The following is a 20,004-nucleotide window of genomic DNA, read 5'->3' on the forward strand; positions in this document are numbered from 1 at the left end:
ACAGTAAATTTTCATTTCTGGGTGAACTGTCCTTTTCATGCCTGTGTAAATAGGGAGCATTCAGATAGTTATTAATAAACAGGTTATTATTGTTTTGCATATTTAAATTTAAATTTTTTTCTTGATACCATTTTCTGTTAAATTTGATCATCATTTTCTCACATATTGCAAAAATATTTCATGTTCTTTCTTCTGTTAACCACAAACAATATTCTGTGGAAAACCGGTAACCATTGACTTCCATTTGTTTTTCCTACTATGGAAGTCAATGGGTACCAGCTTTCAGCTTTCTTCAAAGTATCTTTGTTTGTGTTTCTTTTGTGTTTATTAGAAAAAAGAAACTCATAAAGGTTTGGAAACACTTGATTAAATAGTAAATAGACAGTAAATTTTCATTTCTGGGTGAACTGCCCCTTTACACTTCAGTGTATATCTGGAGCATTTGATAAATAAACATGCCATTATTGTTTTGCAGTTTTTAATTTAGTTTTTGGTTTTGTTTTGATGCTATTTTTACATTTTCTGTTAAGAGGATAGAAAATTCTGTCATCATATTATGCCATTATTGTTTTATTTTCTACTGTTGAACAAAAAATATTTCAAAGAAAACTGGTAACCATTGACTTCTGTTTGTTTTTCCTACTATGGAAGTCAATGGTTACCGGTTTTCAACTTTACTTAAAACATCTTCTTTTGTGTTTATTGGAAGGAAACTCTGAAATGTTGAGAAACACTTGATAGAGAGTAAATAAATTGTAAATTTCATTTTTGAGTGAACTGTCCCTTTAATTTTGTTTAAATTTGGAGCATTTAATAAACATGTAGTTATTGTTTTGCATTTGTTTTTCATTATTTTCTGGTTTTGTTTTGATGCTATTTTTACATTTTCTGCAAAAAGGATGGAAAATTCTGTCATCATATCATGTCATTATTGTTTGATTTTCTTTCTTTTTTTAAACACACAAAAAAATATATATTGAATAAAATTAAAAGCTTAAAAACTGGTAACCATTGACTTTCATAGTTAAAAAAACAAATAGAAGTCAATGGTTACTGTTTTTTCAGCTTTCTTCACAATATCTTCTTTTGAGTTTACTAGAAGAAAGACTACTCAAAATATTTGTTGCTGCTTGTTTAAACTACTTATTTATATTGAGCTGAATCAACACAATTCTTGAGGGTTTTTGTTGGATAACTTAGTTGTTTTATGTTCAATCAGCTTAAGTTTGTAGAAACAATTAAGTTAATTTATTCGATTTGTGTTGAGACAACATAAAGAAATTGTGCTGATTCCTGTATTTTTTTACAGTGAAACTTGATGTTCTTTCTTCTGTTGAACACAACAAATACTATGAAGCAAAACGGTAACCACTTACTTCCATTTGTTTTTCCTACTATGGAAGTCAATGGTTACCGGTTTTCAGCATTCTTCAAATTATCCTCTTTCGAGTTTATTAGAAGAAAGAAACTTGATTTTCGTTCCTCCGTTGAACACACAAACTATTTTAAAGAAAACCTGTAACCATTGACTTCCATTTGTTTATCCTACTATGGAAGTCAATGGGTACCAGCTTTCAGCATTCTTCAAAATATATATACATTTTTTGGAGTTTATTAAAAGAAAGAAACTCCTAAAGGTTTGGAACTACTTGAAAAAGAGAGTAAATAGACAGTAAATTTTCATTTCTGGGTGAACTGCCCCTTTCATTTTAGTATTAAGCATTTAATAAACATGTTATTATTGTTTTGCATTTTTAAAATGAGTTTTTTTATTTTTTATAATTTATATTATTTTTACTTTTTCTGTTAAAATGATGGAAAATTCTGTCATAATTTCATGTCATTACTTATTGGTTTTCTTTCTATGGTAAACACAAAAATATTTTTGAAGAACACCAGTAACCATTGACTTTCATTTGTTTTTCCTATTATGGAAGTCAATGGTTACCAGTTTTCAGCTTTCTTCAAGATAACTTATTTTGTGTTTATTAGATGAAAGAAAGTCAGAAACATTTGAGAGAGAGTAAATAGACAGTACATATTAATTTCTGGGTGAACTGTCCATTTAATTTCTGTGTAAATATGGAGCATTCAGAGATTTATTATTAGACATGTTATTATTGTTTTGCATATTTAAACTAGTTTTTATTTTCATACTATTATCTGTTAAATTCAGTCATTATTTTCTCACATGTTCCACATCTGTTTGATGTTATTTCTTTTGCTGAACACAAAAATATTTGGAAAAAACCTGGCAACCATTGACTTCCATTTGTTTTTCCTATTATGTAAATCAATGGTTACCGGTTTTTCAGCTTTCTTCAAAATATCTTCTTTTGTGTTTATTAGATGAAAGAAACTCAGAAAGGCTTGGAAAGGTTATTTATGTAAACAGTTCAGTAGTTTCATATATAGTCTTAGTCTTAGTTTACTAAAATAAGCTTGCTGCAAACACACACGTTCATTACTGTATGCTAATTACACAGCGCTATACCTCTGATTCCTTCAGTTTGCTGAACTCAGGCGTCACGTAGAATAAAATGCCCTCTTTGGCCCCCGGCAGCGTCACTCCACGGATGAACAGGATAAAGAGCATGAAATAGGGGTACGTGGCGGAGAAATAAACCACCTGAAACAAACATTAACAGCCTTGAGAAACACACACACACTTACTCAAACACACACACACACACACACTCACAGGTTTGCTTTGATATCATGAGATAGTGATTTTATCTCAAGAAATGGAAGCTCATCGAAGCGTGACGAGTTTCCATTATTCTCTTCAGTCTCATCGGTTCTGGTCTTGCTTGACTCGGGGGACAATCAAAAAAAAAAGTGTCGTTTCTATGCTAATATATTCATAGCTAATATATTTAATACTGACTTTTTTCTTATGTGTAATAATACACTGAAAAAAAATGATTCATTGGATTTGCTAAATGTTTTTTAAGGTAAGTAGTTGCAAAAATTTCATATGAGCTGACTTTAAACAAACAAACCAACGAAGTAGAACGCTACCAAATTTAATTCGTTAAATTCAGCCCATATAAATTGTTCGCAACCACTTTCCTTCAAATAAATCCAGCGAACCATTTATTTTCATAGCGTGTATTTATGCAGTTATTTATTCATTTATTTTCCTTTAGCTTACTCCCTTAAATATCAGGGGTTGCCACAGTGGAATGAATCGCCAACCATTCCAGCATATGTTTTACATAGCAGATGCCCTTACAGCTGCAACCCAGTACTGGAAAACACCCATACATAGTCACTCTTACACACACACACACCAATTCTTACACTACAGCCAATTTAGTTAGTCACATCATGTGTTTGGACTGTTGGGGATATATAAATATATATTTGTTCATATAGAAAATCATTTGCCCCTCTTGATAAATATGAGTAATATTGTTGGTGGAAATAAATCTGCATTGTTTAACTTTTTAATCATTCATTGAAAAAACAATCACAAAACTAACATTTAGTTGAAATAAAACAAATAAAAACCATTAAGAAATCCTTATCATTTTTCATTTTTTTCTCTAATTTAAAGCTTTTGTGAGCTCGGGTTTCTCAGAAAACTCAGAAGTGACCAATCTTCCTTGCAAAAAAAACTTTTCTTCCTTTGATTTTTATTGTGTTTGTAGTCTAATTATAAAAAATAAATTATAAAAATTTATATATATTGTTTTGTTTTCAGAAAAAAAACACATCAAAATTTGTAACAAATTTGGTAGGTGAAATAATCTAAAATCGCTTTACCCACTGGCAGGTTATTTATCTTATTTTAATGAAAATCTTGCTTAATTTTGACTGTTTTTTTTTCTTTTCTGAAAACATATTTTTACCAAATTATTTTGAATGTTTTACTGTAATATTCATCTTGATTTAATCTGAATGTATTTATTCTAGAAAACTGTTGTTTTATTGTTCATAAAAATGTAAAATTATTTTTTTGTCTCGTTTCTAGTCCAAATATCTAAAAATTCTTAAACCAAGAAGCATTTTATAGACCAGCAAAAAATATAGTCTTTTTTTCAGAAATAATGATCAAAATTAAGTGAGTTTCACCTCAAAACAAGCAAAATAATCTAAAAATAATTTTATTTGGATGACAATTTTGCTTATTATAAAAATATTGACTCAGTTTTCTTTAAAAAAAAAGATTTTTTTTTATTTGTGTATAAAATGCATTTTGATTGAAGGATAAAGACTAGAAACAAGACTAAACCTCTAAGTAAGAAAATATTTTTATTAATTTATTTATTTTTGCATTTATATGTTCATTTAATGTATTAAAAGCAACTGCTCAAGTGTTTATTGATGATTAGAGTTGTCCTTTGGGAGTGGTGTTGTGTGCAGAAGCCTTGATGCTCATCCCCAATCCTCAACTGTACGCCTAAATCCCAAAATAGCATTTGCAAAAGGACATTCATATGACTTTTCTTTTCATAAGAAAAGTCAAAATTAAATAATAATAATAATAATAATAATAATTAATCTGGCATTGTAGTAATTGAAATAATCAAAAAAAAAATCTTATTTTGCATACACCACTGGCATTTTTTGACTGTTTTTTTTTTTGTCCTTTTCTGAAAACAAAACACATATTTTTGCTTAATTATTTTGACTTTATAACTACAAAATGCATCTTGATTTAATTTGAATGCATTTTTAGACATTTACACTACAAAAAAGGCTAAATAATGAAGAAAAGCACTTAATTTGCAGTGTTTATTTACTGCATTAAAAGCAAGAGCTTAAGTGTTTATTGCTGATAAAAATGAATAAAAATTATTTTAAAAAAGGTTTCTGTCTTGTTTCTAGTCCTTATACCTCACAATTCTTAAATCAAGAAGCATTTTCTAGACAAGTAAAAAAATACAGTCTTGTTTTCAGAAATAATGAGTCAAAATCAAGTGAATTTCTTCTTTAAACAAACAAAACAATCTAAAAAGAGGTTTATTTGGAAGATTTCTTTACTTGTCTATAAAATGCATCTTGACTGAAGGATAAAGGATAGAAACAAGACTAAACCTCTAAGACAATCATTTATTTGTTTATTTTTTTATTTTTTTATTTGTTTGTTTATTTATTTTGTATGTATATGTTTATTTAATGTATTAAAAGCAAGTGTTTATTGTTGTCCTTTGGGAGTGGTGTTTGGTGCAGAAGCCTTGATGCTCATCCCCAGTCCACGACTGCAGGCCTAAATCTGAAAATTGGGGACATTTGTACCTTATTCATGAACAGAAATTAAACAAAAATCAAAAAGTAATAATTAAATAAATATTAATAATAATTAGCCAGTGTGGCAAGTAAAAAAACAGGCTCATTTTGCTAAATTTTGAGGATTTTTTTTCTTTTTCTGAAAACGACACATTTATTTTTACTAAATCATTTTGACTTTTTGATCTTGATTTAATCTGAATGCATTTTTAGATATTTACATTACCAAAAAAAATGCAGTATGAATAATAAAGCAGTGTCTACTTAATGCATTAAAAGCAAGTGCTTATTTGTGTATTACTGATTAGAATTTTTATTTGGGCAGGTTGATTTTCATTTCCATTTGAAGCCTCGACTGTAGGCCTTAATCTGAAACTGCTTTCGCACAAGCACATCCATACCTTTCCAGTCCATCCTACGCCCTTCCAGATGCAAAAATAGACCAGGACCCAGGCGATGGCCAGTGTTATAGCTAACGGCAGTCTGATCTCTCCCGGCTTCTCCAGGCCGTCCGTCAGCTGATGCATGTTACGTCTAGACAAGAGGAGCAGAATAAACAGCATTAGAGCATGCAGAATTAATTAATATCCGCCAGCACATAAATGCTCTGCAATAGAGCTGGGCTAATTGTAGATGCAAAACATTCAGCCGGGCATGTTTGCCAGAAAAAATGGGACAATAGCGGCATTTCTGAGCGACAACAGTGGCTCTTTTACACAGCCCGGCACAAAAGAGGAGTGTGTGCGTGTCGCTGGAATACCAAACTGCAGAGTTTTTCACAGAAATCGGCTCTTACTCCCAGAACTCCACCACGGCGCTGGTCATGTTCCCGATGTTCGCCATGCTGTAGTTGGAGAAGCATTTGTCCGTATTCCAAGGGTTGTCGCAAGATTTCCAGGGGAGATCCTGAAAACATTTTAGAGAGCATCTGAATGTGCAGTTCAGGGGGTTTCAGATGTTTGTTCAAACTTGTTTTTCAAAATGAGCTGGATCAACACAATTCTTGGGTGTTTTTGCAGGACAACTTAAATGTTTTATGTTTAATTCACTTAAATTTGTAATAAAAAAAACTATTAAGTTAGCTTAATCAATTTGTGGCTGGACAACATTGTGTGGAAGCCAGCATTTTTTTGCACAGTGTAGCTCAAGTGTGAAGCGTGTACTTACTGTGGTGAATGAGTTATACAGATAGTAAATCGCCCATGCAATGATGACAATGTAGTAAATGTTAAGCCAGAACGACAGGACTGCTGCAGCCAGGCCAACACCTACGGAGATATGTGCGCTACAATCACTGCACAGTTCATCGCATTTTGTGTGTGTGTGTTTGTGTGTGTGTGCGTGTGTGTTTGGCATGAGTGACATTTACAAGCTTCAGTGCAGGCTGTGTTTAGCGCGCTATTTATAATTTGAATGCGCGAGACTTCCGGTGTCATCTTTTTATGAATCGTCATATTTCTGCCACATCATTAAATTGTTACTTCATATCATCTTGTGCTCGTTAACACAGCGTTAATATTTGTTATGATCTCGACACTCGCGGAGGAATATTCTCGCGCATTCACAGAAAATAGCGTGCGTGCGTAATGAGTGCAGTCATTGATCTGAGGTTATTGATGCTCCATATGTTGGTTACCTTTGAACATAGGAGCAAGTTTCCACACTCCAAGCCCACCAATGGACGTGTACTGGCCGAGGGCCGTTTCCAGAAAAAACAACGGGACCCCAGCAAATATAAGGGTCAAAAAGTAAGGAATCAAGAAGGCCCCTATACAGACAGAAGAGCAACACAATCAGACACATTGAAATATAATCCGTCTCTGCGCTTCCAATGATTTTACTCCTTTTCTTTCGAAGCTGGAAAATACATTTACCTCCTCCGTTTTTCCCGCATAGATAAGGAAATCTCCAGACATTGCCGAGTCCAATGGCGTAGCCAACACAAGACAGAAGAAAGTCAAATTTTCCCTGCCATGTTTCCCTGTCGGGAAGTTCCTTCTTCTTCTGAACTTTGACCACCAGAGTTTTTGGTTTGTCGTTGGCGGTGGGCGCTTCGTTCACTTCTGTTAAAACGTGTCCATCGGAGGCTTTGGTGCCGTTCGTGGCCATGTCTCGGGGTTTGGTCCTGGCGGTCGGACGGGAGAGTTCAGCACCGGTCCACGTAGACAGCAGCTTCGCGGTTCGTTAAACCCACGACTAGAACCAAAAAACGCCGATGATGCTTGACAGTGACCTGGAAATGAAGGAGAGGGAGGGCTGGTTTAGATATGTGCATTGGTTATAACTGTTTCTGCACGAACAGTATACAAAAATTAAAAATAAGACGCGAGTTAAAATACAAATTGCGCACCTGCGATTGGTGCGCGCACGCATTTATTTATTCATTTATTTTTTAAAAACCTACAAAACTCAGTTGCTCATATATATTTATTTTAAATGTCTGAAATAATTGCGCTTTTTTGTTTGTTTTCTAAAACTTTAACCGTGCGATCTATTGCAAAATAGTCATGTTTGCATTTCTTAATAATTTCTAATTATTTTAAGCGTGAATTTTGAGTTTAAAACGGAATTCAAATTATAGATCTTGCTTTAGTTGTCTTAAACAGTTGCAATAAATGCAAAAACAGATTATTGTGTCGATTATTATGTGGATTACATCCATTTAAAATGAACGGAGCTCCAAGCGCGCGGCGCGTCCAAAGCTGTGCGCGCGGATGTCAATGCGCCCGCGCTGAAAGCGCGCACAAAAAGTCGCGCAAATCTGCCCATTTGCATCTGCGAAATGTTTTAATACAACAAATCAACCTTTTTCGATTACAATCCCGAAATGAACGCAAGAAGCTAAAATATTTCCAATTACGCACAGTGCATTCGAAGAAAATATGTGACATGCGCGCTCGATCAACGCGTTTTATAATACGCCTAAAAGTCAATATATCATTTCTCAAATAACTTTATGCAAGCATCTTTTTAAATGAATGTGTTTTATGCAAAAAAGCAAGCTATAAATCAGTCAGACGTGTTGTAGGTACTTACGCCAGAACAGGTTTCCAGCCAGTTTGGTTTGTGGCGGCGCGTATCCGCTGGTTCCTCTCCAATTCGAGCGCTTGCAATTTCACTCGTCCAAAGCAGTGCAAAATGTTTCCATAAAGTCAAACGAACATAATAATAGTAAGAAGAAGGGGAATAAGAGTTATCCAGAGGGTAAAGGTGAGCGGGTCCGGGCGCCTGGTGCTGTCCAAAAGTGCGGTGGTGCTGAAGGACAGACGGGGAAACAGACACGAGCAGCTCCTGCGTCTAGAATCCGCGTCCAGTGATCTTACATGAAGCACAGACCGTCACTCTCAATGTCAGCTCAAAGTCGACCCTCCCCGAACTCAGCATCTCCACCACTGAGATCCCACACACTGACACCTTCTCCTCTCCAAGCGCTTTATATGCTTTCTATACATGCAGGCTTCTTTCTTTCTTCTTCTTCTTTTACTTCAACTTGCGCTGCATGGTCTGTGTGTGAGAGAGATCAGTAATGCACACTGGCATTGCTTTCTACTAATGATTTACTCTTTTTAATTGCAGTAATGTTACTGAGCTCTGCCTGGAAATGCGTATTGCGCTAATACAGTGAGAAAAAAAAAGCTTGAATGATTTTTTTGGTCTTGTTTTTAGTCCAAATATCTAAACATTCCTAAATCAAGAAGCTTTTTCTAGACAATATTGGTTGTTTTCAGAAATAAGGAGTTAAATTGAAGTGACTTTTTGATTAAAATAAGCAAAATAATCTGACAATAGGGTAAAATATATGATGTTGTTTTTTTGCCTTTTGACATATCCTTTATTTCACTCTCCACATTGGCAGATTATGTTGCTTGCTTTAATTAAAAACTCACTTTATTTTGACAAATGTTTTATGATATTTGGTCTAGAAACAAGACAAAAACTCAAAGTAGGAAAAGTATCTTTTTCCATGCAGTTGTAAATGCAAACCAACATGCAAAGAAATGCAAAGCAAATAGATTTTCTAGATATGAACACATTTAGTAGATTTCTTAAATAATATATTTACACATTCAAGTCTAAAATAAGACCATATAAGCAGTCAAAAATGTTAATTGCATTTTAAATAAGATTTATCCAAATAAATAGGTTTTACACTGATGTATGGTGTGTTAGGACTAAACAGAGATTTGACTGAAAATCTAGAATCTGAAGGTTAAAAAAATCTTAATACTCTTAAAATGACATTGTAAATAATCTAAACGAAGATATTTGCTATGCACATCAATAAAAAAATAAGTTTTGATATATTTACAGTAGACAGTTACAAAATGTCTTCATGGTCTTGATGTCTTGGCTTATTTAGTTGTTATTATTTTGACTATTTTTTTGGCTATACTCATGCAGATGAGTCTGATTTTGTGGCCCAGGGTCACAAATCAAAAAATAAAAATAGTAAAAAACAAATCTTAAAAATGAATATCAAAGATAAAACCATTGCTTTCATTTTATTGCATAAAAATACTGATCTTACACAGCTTTTCTTACTTAGATTTTTTTGTTTTGTTTCTAGTCCAAATATCTAAAAACTCCCAAATCAAGAAGCTTTTTCTAGACAAGCAAAAATTATTGGTTGTTTTCAGAAATAATGAGTCAAAATGAAGTGAGTTTTGGATTAAAATAAGCAGAATAATCTGACAATAAAGGAAATGATCCTGTTTTTCCTTTGACATAAGATTATTTCATTTTCCAAATTGGCAGATTACTTTGCTTGTTTAAATTAAAAACTCATTTTATTTTGACAAATGTTTAATGAAGAAAATGTTTATGATATTTGGTCTAGAGAAGAAAAAAAGTAGGAAAGGCATCACTTGCATGCAGTTGTAAATGCAAACTAACATGCAAAGAAATGCTAAGCAAATAGATTTTCTAGATATGAACACGTTTTGTAGATTTCTTAAATAATATATTTGCACATTCAGTTTTAAAATTAGACCATATAAGCAGTCATAAATGTTAATTTAATTTGAAATAAGATTTATCCAAATAAATAGGCTTTACATTGATGTATGATTTGTTAGGATGGGACAGAGATATGAAAATATAGAATCTGAGGGTTCAAAACAAATCTAAATACTTAAAAAAAATCACATTTAAACAGTTTATATGGAGATATTTGCAATTCACATCAATAATAAAAAATAAGTTTTGATTTAATTACAATAGAAAGTTATCGAATGTCTTTATGGTACACAATCTTGATCTTTTAGCATTGAAAAATGTATTATTTTGCCTATTATCTTGGTATACCCATGTGACTTGAGTCTGATTTTGTGGTCCGGGGTCTCAAATCTACCCATTTTAAAAATAAATGCAATATAAACCACGTTTTAGGAATAAATAACAAAGATAAAAACATTGCTTTCCTTTTATTGCATAAAACACTGATAATTCACTGCAGAAATGCTTTTCTTACTTTGATTTTTAGTCTTGTTTCAAGTGCAAATATCTATACATTTTTTTAATCAAGAAGCATTTTCTAGACAAGCACAAAATTTTGTGTTGCTTTTAAAAAATAATGAGTCAAAATTGAATGAGTTTATCATTAAAACAAGAAAAACGATCTCCCATTGGGGTCAGCAAAACAAGCTTATGTCAAAACAAAAAACAAGATTATTTTTCTTCCCCCATTCACAGATTATTTTGCTTGTTTTAGCTTAATTCACTTAATTTTGTCACATTATTCTTTAAAACATGACAATACGTTTTGCTTGCCTAGAATTTGTAGATATTTACAAACAAGCGAGCTTTTGCGGTGTGGATACTGACATACATGCTTCTAATTAAATCAAGCACAATATTAAAGGTGTGCATAAAAATGAACAGCAATGTTACTTTTGTCCACACGAAACATCCCTGACCTGAATATTTACAGCCATTCAGAGATCAGAGCTGAGCTGAAACAATGCAGATGAGTTTTTTGAAGAGTTGAAAAAGGCCCGAACTGCTTTACTCTGTATTAAAAAAACACACAGCGTCAGATTGGGATGACGATGCCAGTCATTCAGTGGATTCTGCTAAACAGCGATAAGGAAACAGTCAGTCAATAAGTAGTGTCTGGGGGAGGCAGATAAATTGAAAACTGCTCTTATAATCTTCTTAGCCGACTGTCTCCCGAAATAAAATACCCTTGCGGGGGGAACCTAAAGCGAGAGCCGGCGCAGAAGTTAACTCTACCCCACATTCATTTAGTGCTCTGTAATTGGATGTTAAGCATTCGCAGATCAAGAAGTCTTCAGACAAGATGAGCATCCCTGATTCAGGGTGACAATGAAAAATAAGTGTGTGCTCATTCATCGGCTCCTGCGTTTCTGGAGACCGCAGCCTGTGAGGAGGCTTTTCAGACATGCAAACACACGCATGGATACATGAATCACGTTACAGCACTGCACTGATGTATATGTCATCAAAACAGATAAACTGCATGGCAGAGACAACTACATCACTTATGCTGGACATGATTATGCAGACGCTACAGAATGTCTCTGTGTGTAATTCCAGGCACTCTCAGAAAAACAAAAGCTGCATTTATTGTATATGCAGGGTCTAAAAAAGGCACATAAAGGTGTGTGTGTGTGTGTGTGTGTGTGTGTGTGTGTGTGTGTGTGTGTGTGTGTGTGTGTGTGTGTGTGTGTGTGTGTGTGTGTGTGTGTGTGTGATTTATATATACAGTTGAAGTCAGAATTATTAGCCCCCCCTTTTGATTTTTTTTTCTTTTTTGAATATTTCCCAAATGATGTTGAACAGATTCAGGAAATGTTCACAGTATGTCTGATAATATTTTTTCTTCTGGAGAAAGTCTCATTTGTTATATTTCGGCTAGAATAAAAGCAGTTTTTTATTTTTTTAAAAACATTTTTGGAGAGAGGTCAATATCCCTAAAAATGTCCAATATAGAGGAGATTTTGGTGAGCTCTGAATCTTTAAAAGGAAACTTTTCAGAGATAAATTCTGCACTACACTGCAAAAAATGCTTTTCTTGCTTAGATTTTTTGTCCTGTTTCTAGTCTAAATATCTAAAAATTCCTAAATCAAGAAGAATTTTCCAAACAAGCAAAACATATTGCCTTGTTTTGAGAAATATTATGCCAATATTAAGTCAGTTTTTCCTTAAAACAAGCAAAATAATCTGCCAATGGGGTCAGCAAATTAATCTTGTTTTTTCTTTTGACGTAATATTATTTTGTTTACCCCATTGGCAGATTATTTTGCTTGTTTTAAGGAAAAACTGACTTAATATTGGCATAATATTTCTCAAAACAAGGCAATATGTTTTGCTTGTTTGGAAAATTCTTCTTGATTTAGGAATTTTTAGATATTTAGACTAGAAACAGGACAAAAAATCTAAGTAAGAAAAGCATTTTTTGCAGTGTAGTAGAATATTACAACTCTTCACTGCATGGGATCACTTAAAAACGTGTGGCAAAGAGATTTGGGATTTAATTTTAATGACGATCAGTGGGAGGCAATATGCCAGAATACTCTCACTCATCTTTCCAATAACAGAATAACTGAACAAAATTATAAATTTATGCATAGGATATCTGACCCCACTTCGTTTGAGCAAAATGTACCCTAATGTATCATCCAGATGTCACAGATGTAAAACCTCATGCATGTTTTTTTGGGAATGCAAAAAGCTAACATTTTTCTGGAAAGCAGTACAGGACTTTACAGCCAAAGCTTTGCAAGTTCCATTGGACAACACACCAACACTATACCTCTTTGGTGCAGAACTGAACAAGACACTTGATCCTATTTCTATAAAGAGACTCGGCATCATCTCCTATCTAGCAAAAAAATGCATATTGCTCAACTGGAACCAACAAAAACCTCCAACATTTTAACTGTTCATACAACTCTTGAATGAAACAATGCTCTTGGAATAATATACATACTACTTAAAAAACAAAGGAGATGCCTTTCAAAAAATATGGATGCCTCTAATGATCCTCTGACTCTATGAACACATCTGATGTATTTTCACAATATGTGTGACCTTAACCACGGCATAACTTTGTGTATTTTTTTGCGTATTTTGTTTGTATGTTTATTTATTTATTTATTATTATTATTATTTAAAAAAAAAATTCTCTTTGCCTTTTGCTGCTATACTTGTCTACTGATTCATTTGTCTTTGCCCTTTTTTGTTTACGTTTGTGTTCACTAAAATCAATAAACAAAGAATTAAAAAAAAATAAACATTTTTGGGGGAATATTATTAGCCCCTTTAGGCTAACAAACCATCATTATATAATAACTTGCCTATTTACCCTAACCTGCCTAGTTACCCTAATTAACCTAGTTTGCCATTAATTCATGAATAAAATAGTAATACAAATTTGCAAACTCAATGAATCATATTTTTACTGTAAAGGGGCAGTTGCGTTGACTATTATACTGTAAAATGAAATTGCAGTAGTGCTCTGCTACTGTAAACCAGAGGGAGTTTACAGCAAGTACGTTACCGCAAAAATACAGTAAAAGGTCTAACAGTGCATGACTCCTTCTGTGGTCCTGAATCCACCACTAAACTCAGGCACCAGCCAAACTGCTGAATCAGTTTTTACTATCGAAATGCATCCTGCTTTTCTCTTAAAACTGGTAAACATTTGGTGTCTGCAACATTTTTACTATTGATTGACTATGGTGATGTTTTATAGATGCATGCTTCAAACAAATGTCTTCAGCCTTTAAACTCCATCCATCACAGTGCTCTAAGGTTTGTTACAGGCTGTCAAAGACTCACTCAGCATTGTGAATTGTATAGCCAAGCGGAGTGGCCTTCTCTGTATGTAAGAAGGTACACCCACTGGATGACTCTTTTGGGACTGGTGCCTTCATACCTATGTCCCCTTTTCCATAAGTCTACAAGACAGTACGCCCTACGCTCAAGTGAGTCTTATCATTTGACTGTTCCCTGGGTTCGAACTGAAATAGGGAAGTGAGCCTTTAGTCATGCCGTTCCCTCATCCTGGAATACTCTTCATTCATTCATTCATTTTCTTGTCGGCTTAGTCCCTTTATTAATCCGGGGTCGCCACAGCGGAATGAACCGACAACTTATCCAGCACGTTTTTACGCAGCGGATGCCCTTCCAGCCGCAACCCATCTCTGGGAAACATCCACACACACATTCACACACACACTCATACACTACAGACAATTTAGCTTACCCAATACACCTGTACCGCATGTCTTTGGAGTGTCGGGAAAACCGGAGCACCCGGAGGAAACCCACGCGAACGCAAGGAGAACATGCAAACTCCACACAGAAACGCCAACTGAGTCGAGGCTCGAACCAGAGACCCAGTGACCTTCTTGCTGTGAAGCGACAGCACTACCTACTGCGCCACTGCCTCGCCCACGAGAAAAGTTGTTGTTTGGAATATTAAAGCACATACATTTGCAAACTATTTAAGCAATTTAGGCTGAATTGATGCAAACATGAATTTAAACATTACTAAATTGAATTTGTTTGTATAAATTCAGCCCATATAAGTTGTTTGCAACCCCCTAAAATTATAAATCCAATTTATTTATTTATTTATTTATTGCTTCTCTAGAAAATGTTTGTTGATTGAAGATTTTATTTATTTATTATTATTTATATATATATATATATATATATATTTATATATATATATATATATATATATATATATATATATATATATATATATATATATATATATATATATATATATATATATATATATATATATATATATATATATATATATTTGGACTAGAAACCAGACAAAACCCCAGAGTTATAAAAGCATTTCTGTTTCATGCCAACTTATCCAGGTCCATTTTTTACAGTTTATATTGCAAACTTAATTCATAAACAACATTGAACATAGTTAGGCCCACACGAAATCTTTGCATGCAGATATACACAGATTTCCTATGTGGAGTTTGCATGTTCTCCCCTTGTGTTGGGTTTCCTGGGTGCTCCGGTTTCCCCCACAGTCCAATCACATGCACTATAGAGGAACTGATGAAGTAAATTGGCCATAATGTAGGAGTGTGTGTGTGTGAATGTGAGAGTGTATGGGTGTTTCCTTTTACTGGGTTGCAGCTGCAAGGGCATCCACTGTGTAAACTGTGTATGCTGGAGAAGTTGGCGGTTCATTCCACTGTGGTGACCCCTGATAAATAAGAGACAAAAGCTGAAGGAAAATGAATGAATGAATGAAAATGTCCATCTGATTTATTCACAATTCAGCTTGTACAGTAATATTTTCTGTCCTTTAGTAGATCAGTTATATGAGAGACTTGCTTTGTTTACCAAATAAGTTGATCTAATTAGATTTGCATTGCAAACATTAAATACAATTTAAAAAGCTATTAGTTTTTATTTCATATTGTTTAGTTATGATACTCCCAAAATCATTCTGCAGAAATCCCATACATTTTCTTTACACAATTCTGCGCGGAAACAGCAAAACATGTCCACAGATTTCGTCTGGCTCTAAACAAATGTAATAAAATAGGAAACTATGCTCTTCATTTTTGAGTCTCTGAGTCGAGACAATATTTTTTGCCTTTTTTTTTTTTAGATATTTGGACTAGAATCAAGACAAAAGCTCAAAGTGAGAAAAGCATTTTGTTGCAGTGCAGAGATCAAACTTCTGCATCTGATCCTGACAGCAGATGGTGAGCCAATGAGGGGTGAACTAACCTACTAATGATACCAATGAAAGTTTGCATTTAGAGCCCATCTGCGTTATTCAGCCTGTGGGGATGGAGGATTGTTGGTGGCACACATGATTACTCGACTGTGCAATGAATCTCAGCGCAGCAGCAAAGGGTGGCAGTAATTTACACCTTCTGGACGCTTATCTGTCCCCGCACACGGCCATCGTTCACCACACATCATCAGTTCTACTGTATACAGTTACAGGCCCACAGGATGCTGCTGTCAGGGTGTTATACTGCAAAATAAATAGTTTCTTAATTAAAGTTTTTGTCTTGTTTCTAGTCCAAATATCTCAGAAGTAATAAATGAAAAAGCATTTTCAAGACAAAAAGAAAATATTGGAAGGCTCATTATTGATACATACCCCTATATACATTTCTGGAGAGTGCAAAAATGTGCCAGGAGCTACTTATTTTTGTAGTTTTTTATTTCGTGAATCTGCCAGAGGCCGCTGTGTACGCTTTTTCAGATATTAAATTACTTTAGTGAGCACGATTCATGCCTGCTATTCTCACCTAAATCTACCAGAAGCAGCTGTCAACTGACTGGCTGACTGACTGACCAACTAACTGATCCCCCCACCCTCCCCCTTCTCTAACCCCATCCTATTGTGTTTTCAAAAGCACAGATTGGCCCGCCCACCACCTTCTCTAAACCCAACCGACAGTGCTTTCAAAAGCACAGATTGACCCGCCCACCCCTTCCCTAAACCCAACCCATAGTGTTTTCAAAAGCACAGATTGACCCGCCCACCCCTTCCCTAAACCCAACCGACAGTGTTTTCAAAAGCACAGATTGACCCGCCCCCCCCTTCCCTAAACCCAACCGACAGTGCTTTCAAAAGCACAGATTGACCCGCCCACCACCTTCCCTAAACCCAACCGACATTGTTTTCAAAAGCACAGATTGACCCGCCCACCACCTTCCCTAAACCCAACCGACAGTGTTTTCAAAAGCACAGATTGACCCGCCCACCACCTTCCCTAAACCCAACCGACAGAGTTTTCAAAAGCACAGATTGACCCGCCCCCCCCTTCCCTAAACCCAACCGACATTGTTTTCAAAAGCACAGATTGACCCGCCCACCACCTTCCCTAAACCCAACCGACAGTGTTTTCAAAAGCACAGATTGACCCGCCCACCACCTTCCCTAAACCCAACCGACATTGTTTTCAAAAGCACAGATTGACCCGCCCACCACCTTCCCTAAACCCAACCGACAGTGTTTTCAAAAGCACAGATTGACCCGCCCACCACCTTCCCTAAACCCAACACATAGTGTTTTTAAAAGCACAGATTGACCCGCCCACCCCTTCCCTAAACCCAACCGACAGTGCTTTCAAAAGCACAGATTGACCCGCCCACCACCTTCCCTAAACCCAACCGACAGTGTTTTCAAAAGCACAGATTGACCCGCCCACCACCTTTCCTAAACCCAACCAACAGTGTTTTCAAAAGCACTGATTGACCCGCCCACCACCTTCCCTAAACCCAACCGACAGTGTTTTCAAAAGCACTGATTGACCCGCCCACCACCTTCCCTAAACCCAACCGACAGTGTTTTCAAAAGCACAGATTGACCCGCCCACCCCTTTCCTAAACCCAACCGACAGTGTTTTCAAAAGCACTGATTGACCTGCCCACCACCTTCCCTAAACCCAACCGACAGTGTTTTCAAAAGCACAGATTGACCCACCCACCCCTTCCCTAAACCCAACCCATAGTGTTTTCAAAAGCACAGATTGACCCGCCCACCCCTTCCCTAAACCCAACCCATAGTGTTTTCAAAAGCACAGATTGACCCGCCCACCCCTTCCCTAAACCCAACCCATAGTGTTTTTAAAAGCACAGATTGACACCCTAATGTGAAAGACAAAATATAGACAAATAAAGTCGCTTTTACAGTTTTTTAGCACACAAACACTGCTCATAATAAACGCAGACCCTGGCGTGGAGGAGAGTATATAGGCAAAGTTGTTTTTACATGTTTTTTTTTTTTTGGTTCACAAAATGTTCTTGGAGCGTCACAAGTTACAACATGCTTAACTAAGCAAGATCCTTCACACAGTATTTCCTTGAACATTTTATTTCTTTTAGTTCAATTTAAAAAATATAAGCCAATAATGCTTTTGTGTACCAGAAAAACTATAAACAATCTATTAGCCAATGTCTTCTGTATTAGATCAGAGTGTGCATTTACAATGGGAGAGAAGATATAGGCAAACAGGGTCATTTTTACAGCTTTTCAGCACAAGGTGATGTTGGAGCTTCGTATGATTACAGCTGAAATACTGAACATACGCTAAATATTTTGACAATTGATTGTGGCCTTTTTTGCATCTCAGGACTCTTGCTGTCTATGGAGGATGAAGAGCTCCAGGATTTCATCTAAAATGTTTTCATTTGCGTGTGAAGATGAACGAATCTCTCATGTTATCGAAAGAACACGAGGGAGCGTAATTAATGGCAGAATTTCCCTTTTTGGGTGATCTAACCCTTTAGGCTACAACAAATCTCAGTCAAATATATGGAGCGAGCCACTGATGGATCAATAATTAATTATTTTTATAATTTTATAATTTTATAATTAACTATTTTTTTTTTTTTTCAGTTCAATTTGGTCAAACATTGGGTGATGTTTGAAAGCCAGATCCAGACAGCAAATGTTTTCTTATTTTAAGTCTTGCTAGTCTTGTTTTTAGTCTAAATATCTAAAAATTCAAGAAGCATTTTCTTAACAACTAAAAAATATTGTCTTGTTTTCAGAAATTATGAGTCAAAATTAAATGATTTGTTTCCTTAAAAAAAGCAAAATGCCAATCTATAATCATAATCTTGTATAAAAATAATCTTGTTTTCAATTTGAAATCCTATTATTCTCTCACCCCATTGGCAGAATATTTAGTTTGTTTTAATGAATAACTCCTTTAACTTTGAATCCCCATTTCTGAAGTTTATTCTGGAAAGTTCTTCTTGATTTAAGAAGCTTGAGATATCTGCACTGGAAACAAGACTATAGCTCTAAGTAAGAAAGCATTTCTTGCAGTGTGCTTCTTTCACGCTCTGAGATGTCAGATCTCTTTAAGTGTGACGCGGCTCTGGGACGCTGGCCTGGTCATTTGTAGGACGGTCAGGTATGAAGAGGTTTCCGCTCCACACAGATCAACAAGGTGCTCAATGGAGGGAGAAAAAACCGGGAACGGGCTCAAAACAAACAGATACCTCTTCCCACAATGCAATATGAGCTCGAGGGGAAGCCTCTTTTAAAGATGTTTTTCTCTTGACCTTATGGACGTTACACTGCAAAAAAACACTTTTATTACTTCCAGTTTCTGTCGTGCTGCTAGTCCAAATATACAGAACTCAAGAAGCATTTTCTAGACAAGCAAGAAACATTGTCTTGTTTCAGAAAATATAATTATGCTTTTATACATTTTCTTGTCGCTTAGCCCCTTTATTAATTCGGGGTCGCCACAGCGGAATGAACCACCAACTTATCCAGCAAGTTTTTACGCAGCGGATGCCCTTCCAGCTGCAAACAATCTCTGGGAAACATCCACACACACATTCACACACACACTACGGACAATTTGGACTGTGGGGGAAACCGAAGCACCCGGAGGAAACCCATGCGAAGGCAGGGAGAACATGCAAACTCCACACAGAAACGCCAACTGAGCCAAGGTTCGAACCAGCGACCTTCTTGCTGTGAGGCGACAGCACTACCTACTGCGCCACTGCCTCGCCCCTATGCTTTTTTTAATTAAATGATTTTCTAAAGAGCAGCATGGTGGCGCAGTGGTTAGCACTGCACAGAAAGAAGTCCCGGCGTTTCTGTGTGGAGTTTGCATGTTCTCCCGTGTTGGCGTGGGTTTCCTCCGGGTGCTCCGGTTTCCCCCTCAGTTCAATCACATGCGGTACAGGTGAATTGAATAAGCTAAATTGGCTGTAGTGTATGTTTGTGTATGAGTGTGTATGGGTGTTTCCCCTGTGATTGGTTGCAGCTTGAA

At 35.6% G+C, this 20,004-nt stretch overlaps 1 protein-coding gene across 1 annotated transcript in view; it reads right to left on the reverse strand.

Annotated features, from left to right (window-relative positions):
* Positions 1 to 8,497, reverse strand: part of slc6a1b (solute carrier family 6 member 1b) — a 24,620-nt gene extending 16,123 nt beyond the window's left edge. Inside the window, 7 exon segments of the mRNA NM_001007362.1 lie at positions 2,495 to 2,629; positions 5,637 to 5,769; positions 6,032 to 6,141; positions 6,403 to 6,503; positions 6,872 to 7,003; positions 7,110 to 7,468; positions 8,272 to 8,497. Coding sequence (NP_001007363.1) covers positions 2,495 to 2,629; positions 5,637 to 5,769; positions 6,032 to 6,141; positions 6,403 to 6,503; positions 6,872 to 7,003; positions 7,110 to 7,344 — 846 coding nt within the window. The 5' untranslated portion in view covers positions 7,345 to 7,468; positions 8,272 to 8,497.
* Between the last annotated feature and the right edge of the window lie 11,507 nt (positions 8,498 to 20,004).

The sequence above is a fragment of the Danio rerio genome, chromosome 11 (genome assembly GCF_049306965.1).
Source record: "Danio rerio strain Tuebingen ecotype United States chromosome 11, GRCz12tu, whole genome shotgun sequence".
Taxonomy (NCBI): domain Eukaryota; kingdom Metazoa; phylum Chordata; class Actinopteri; order Cypriniformes; family Danionidae; genus Danio; species Danio rerio.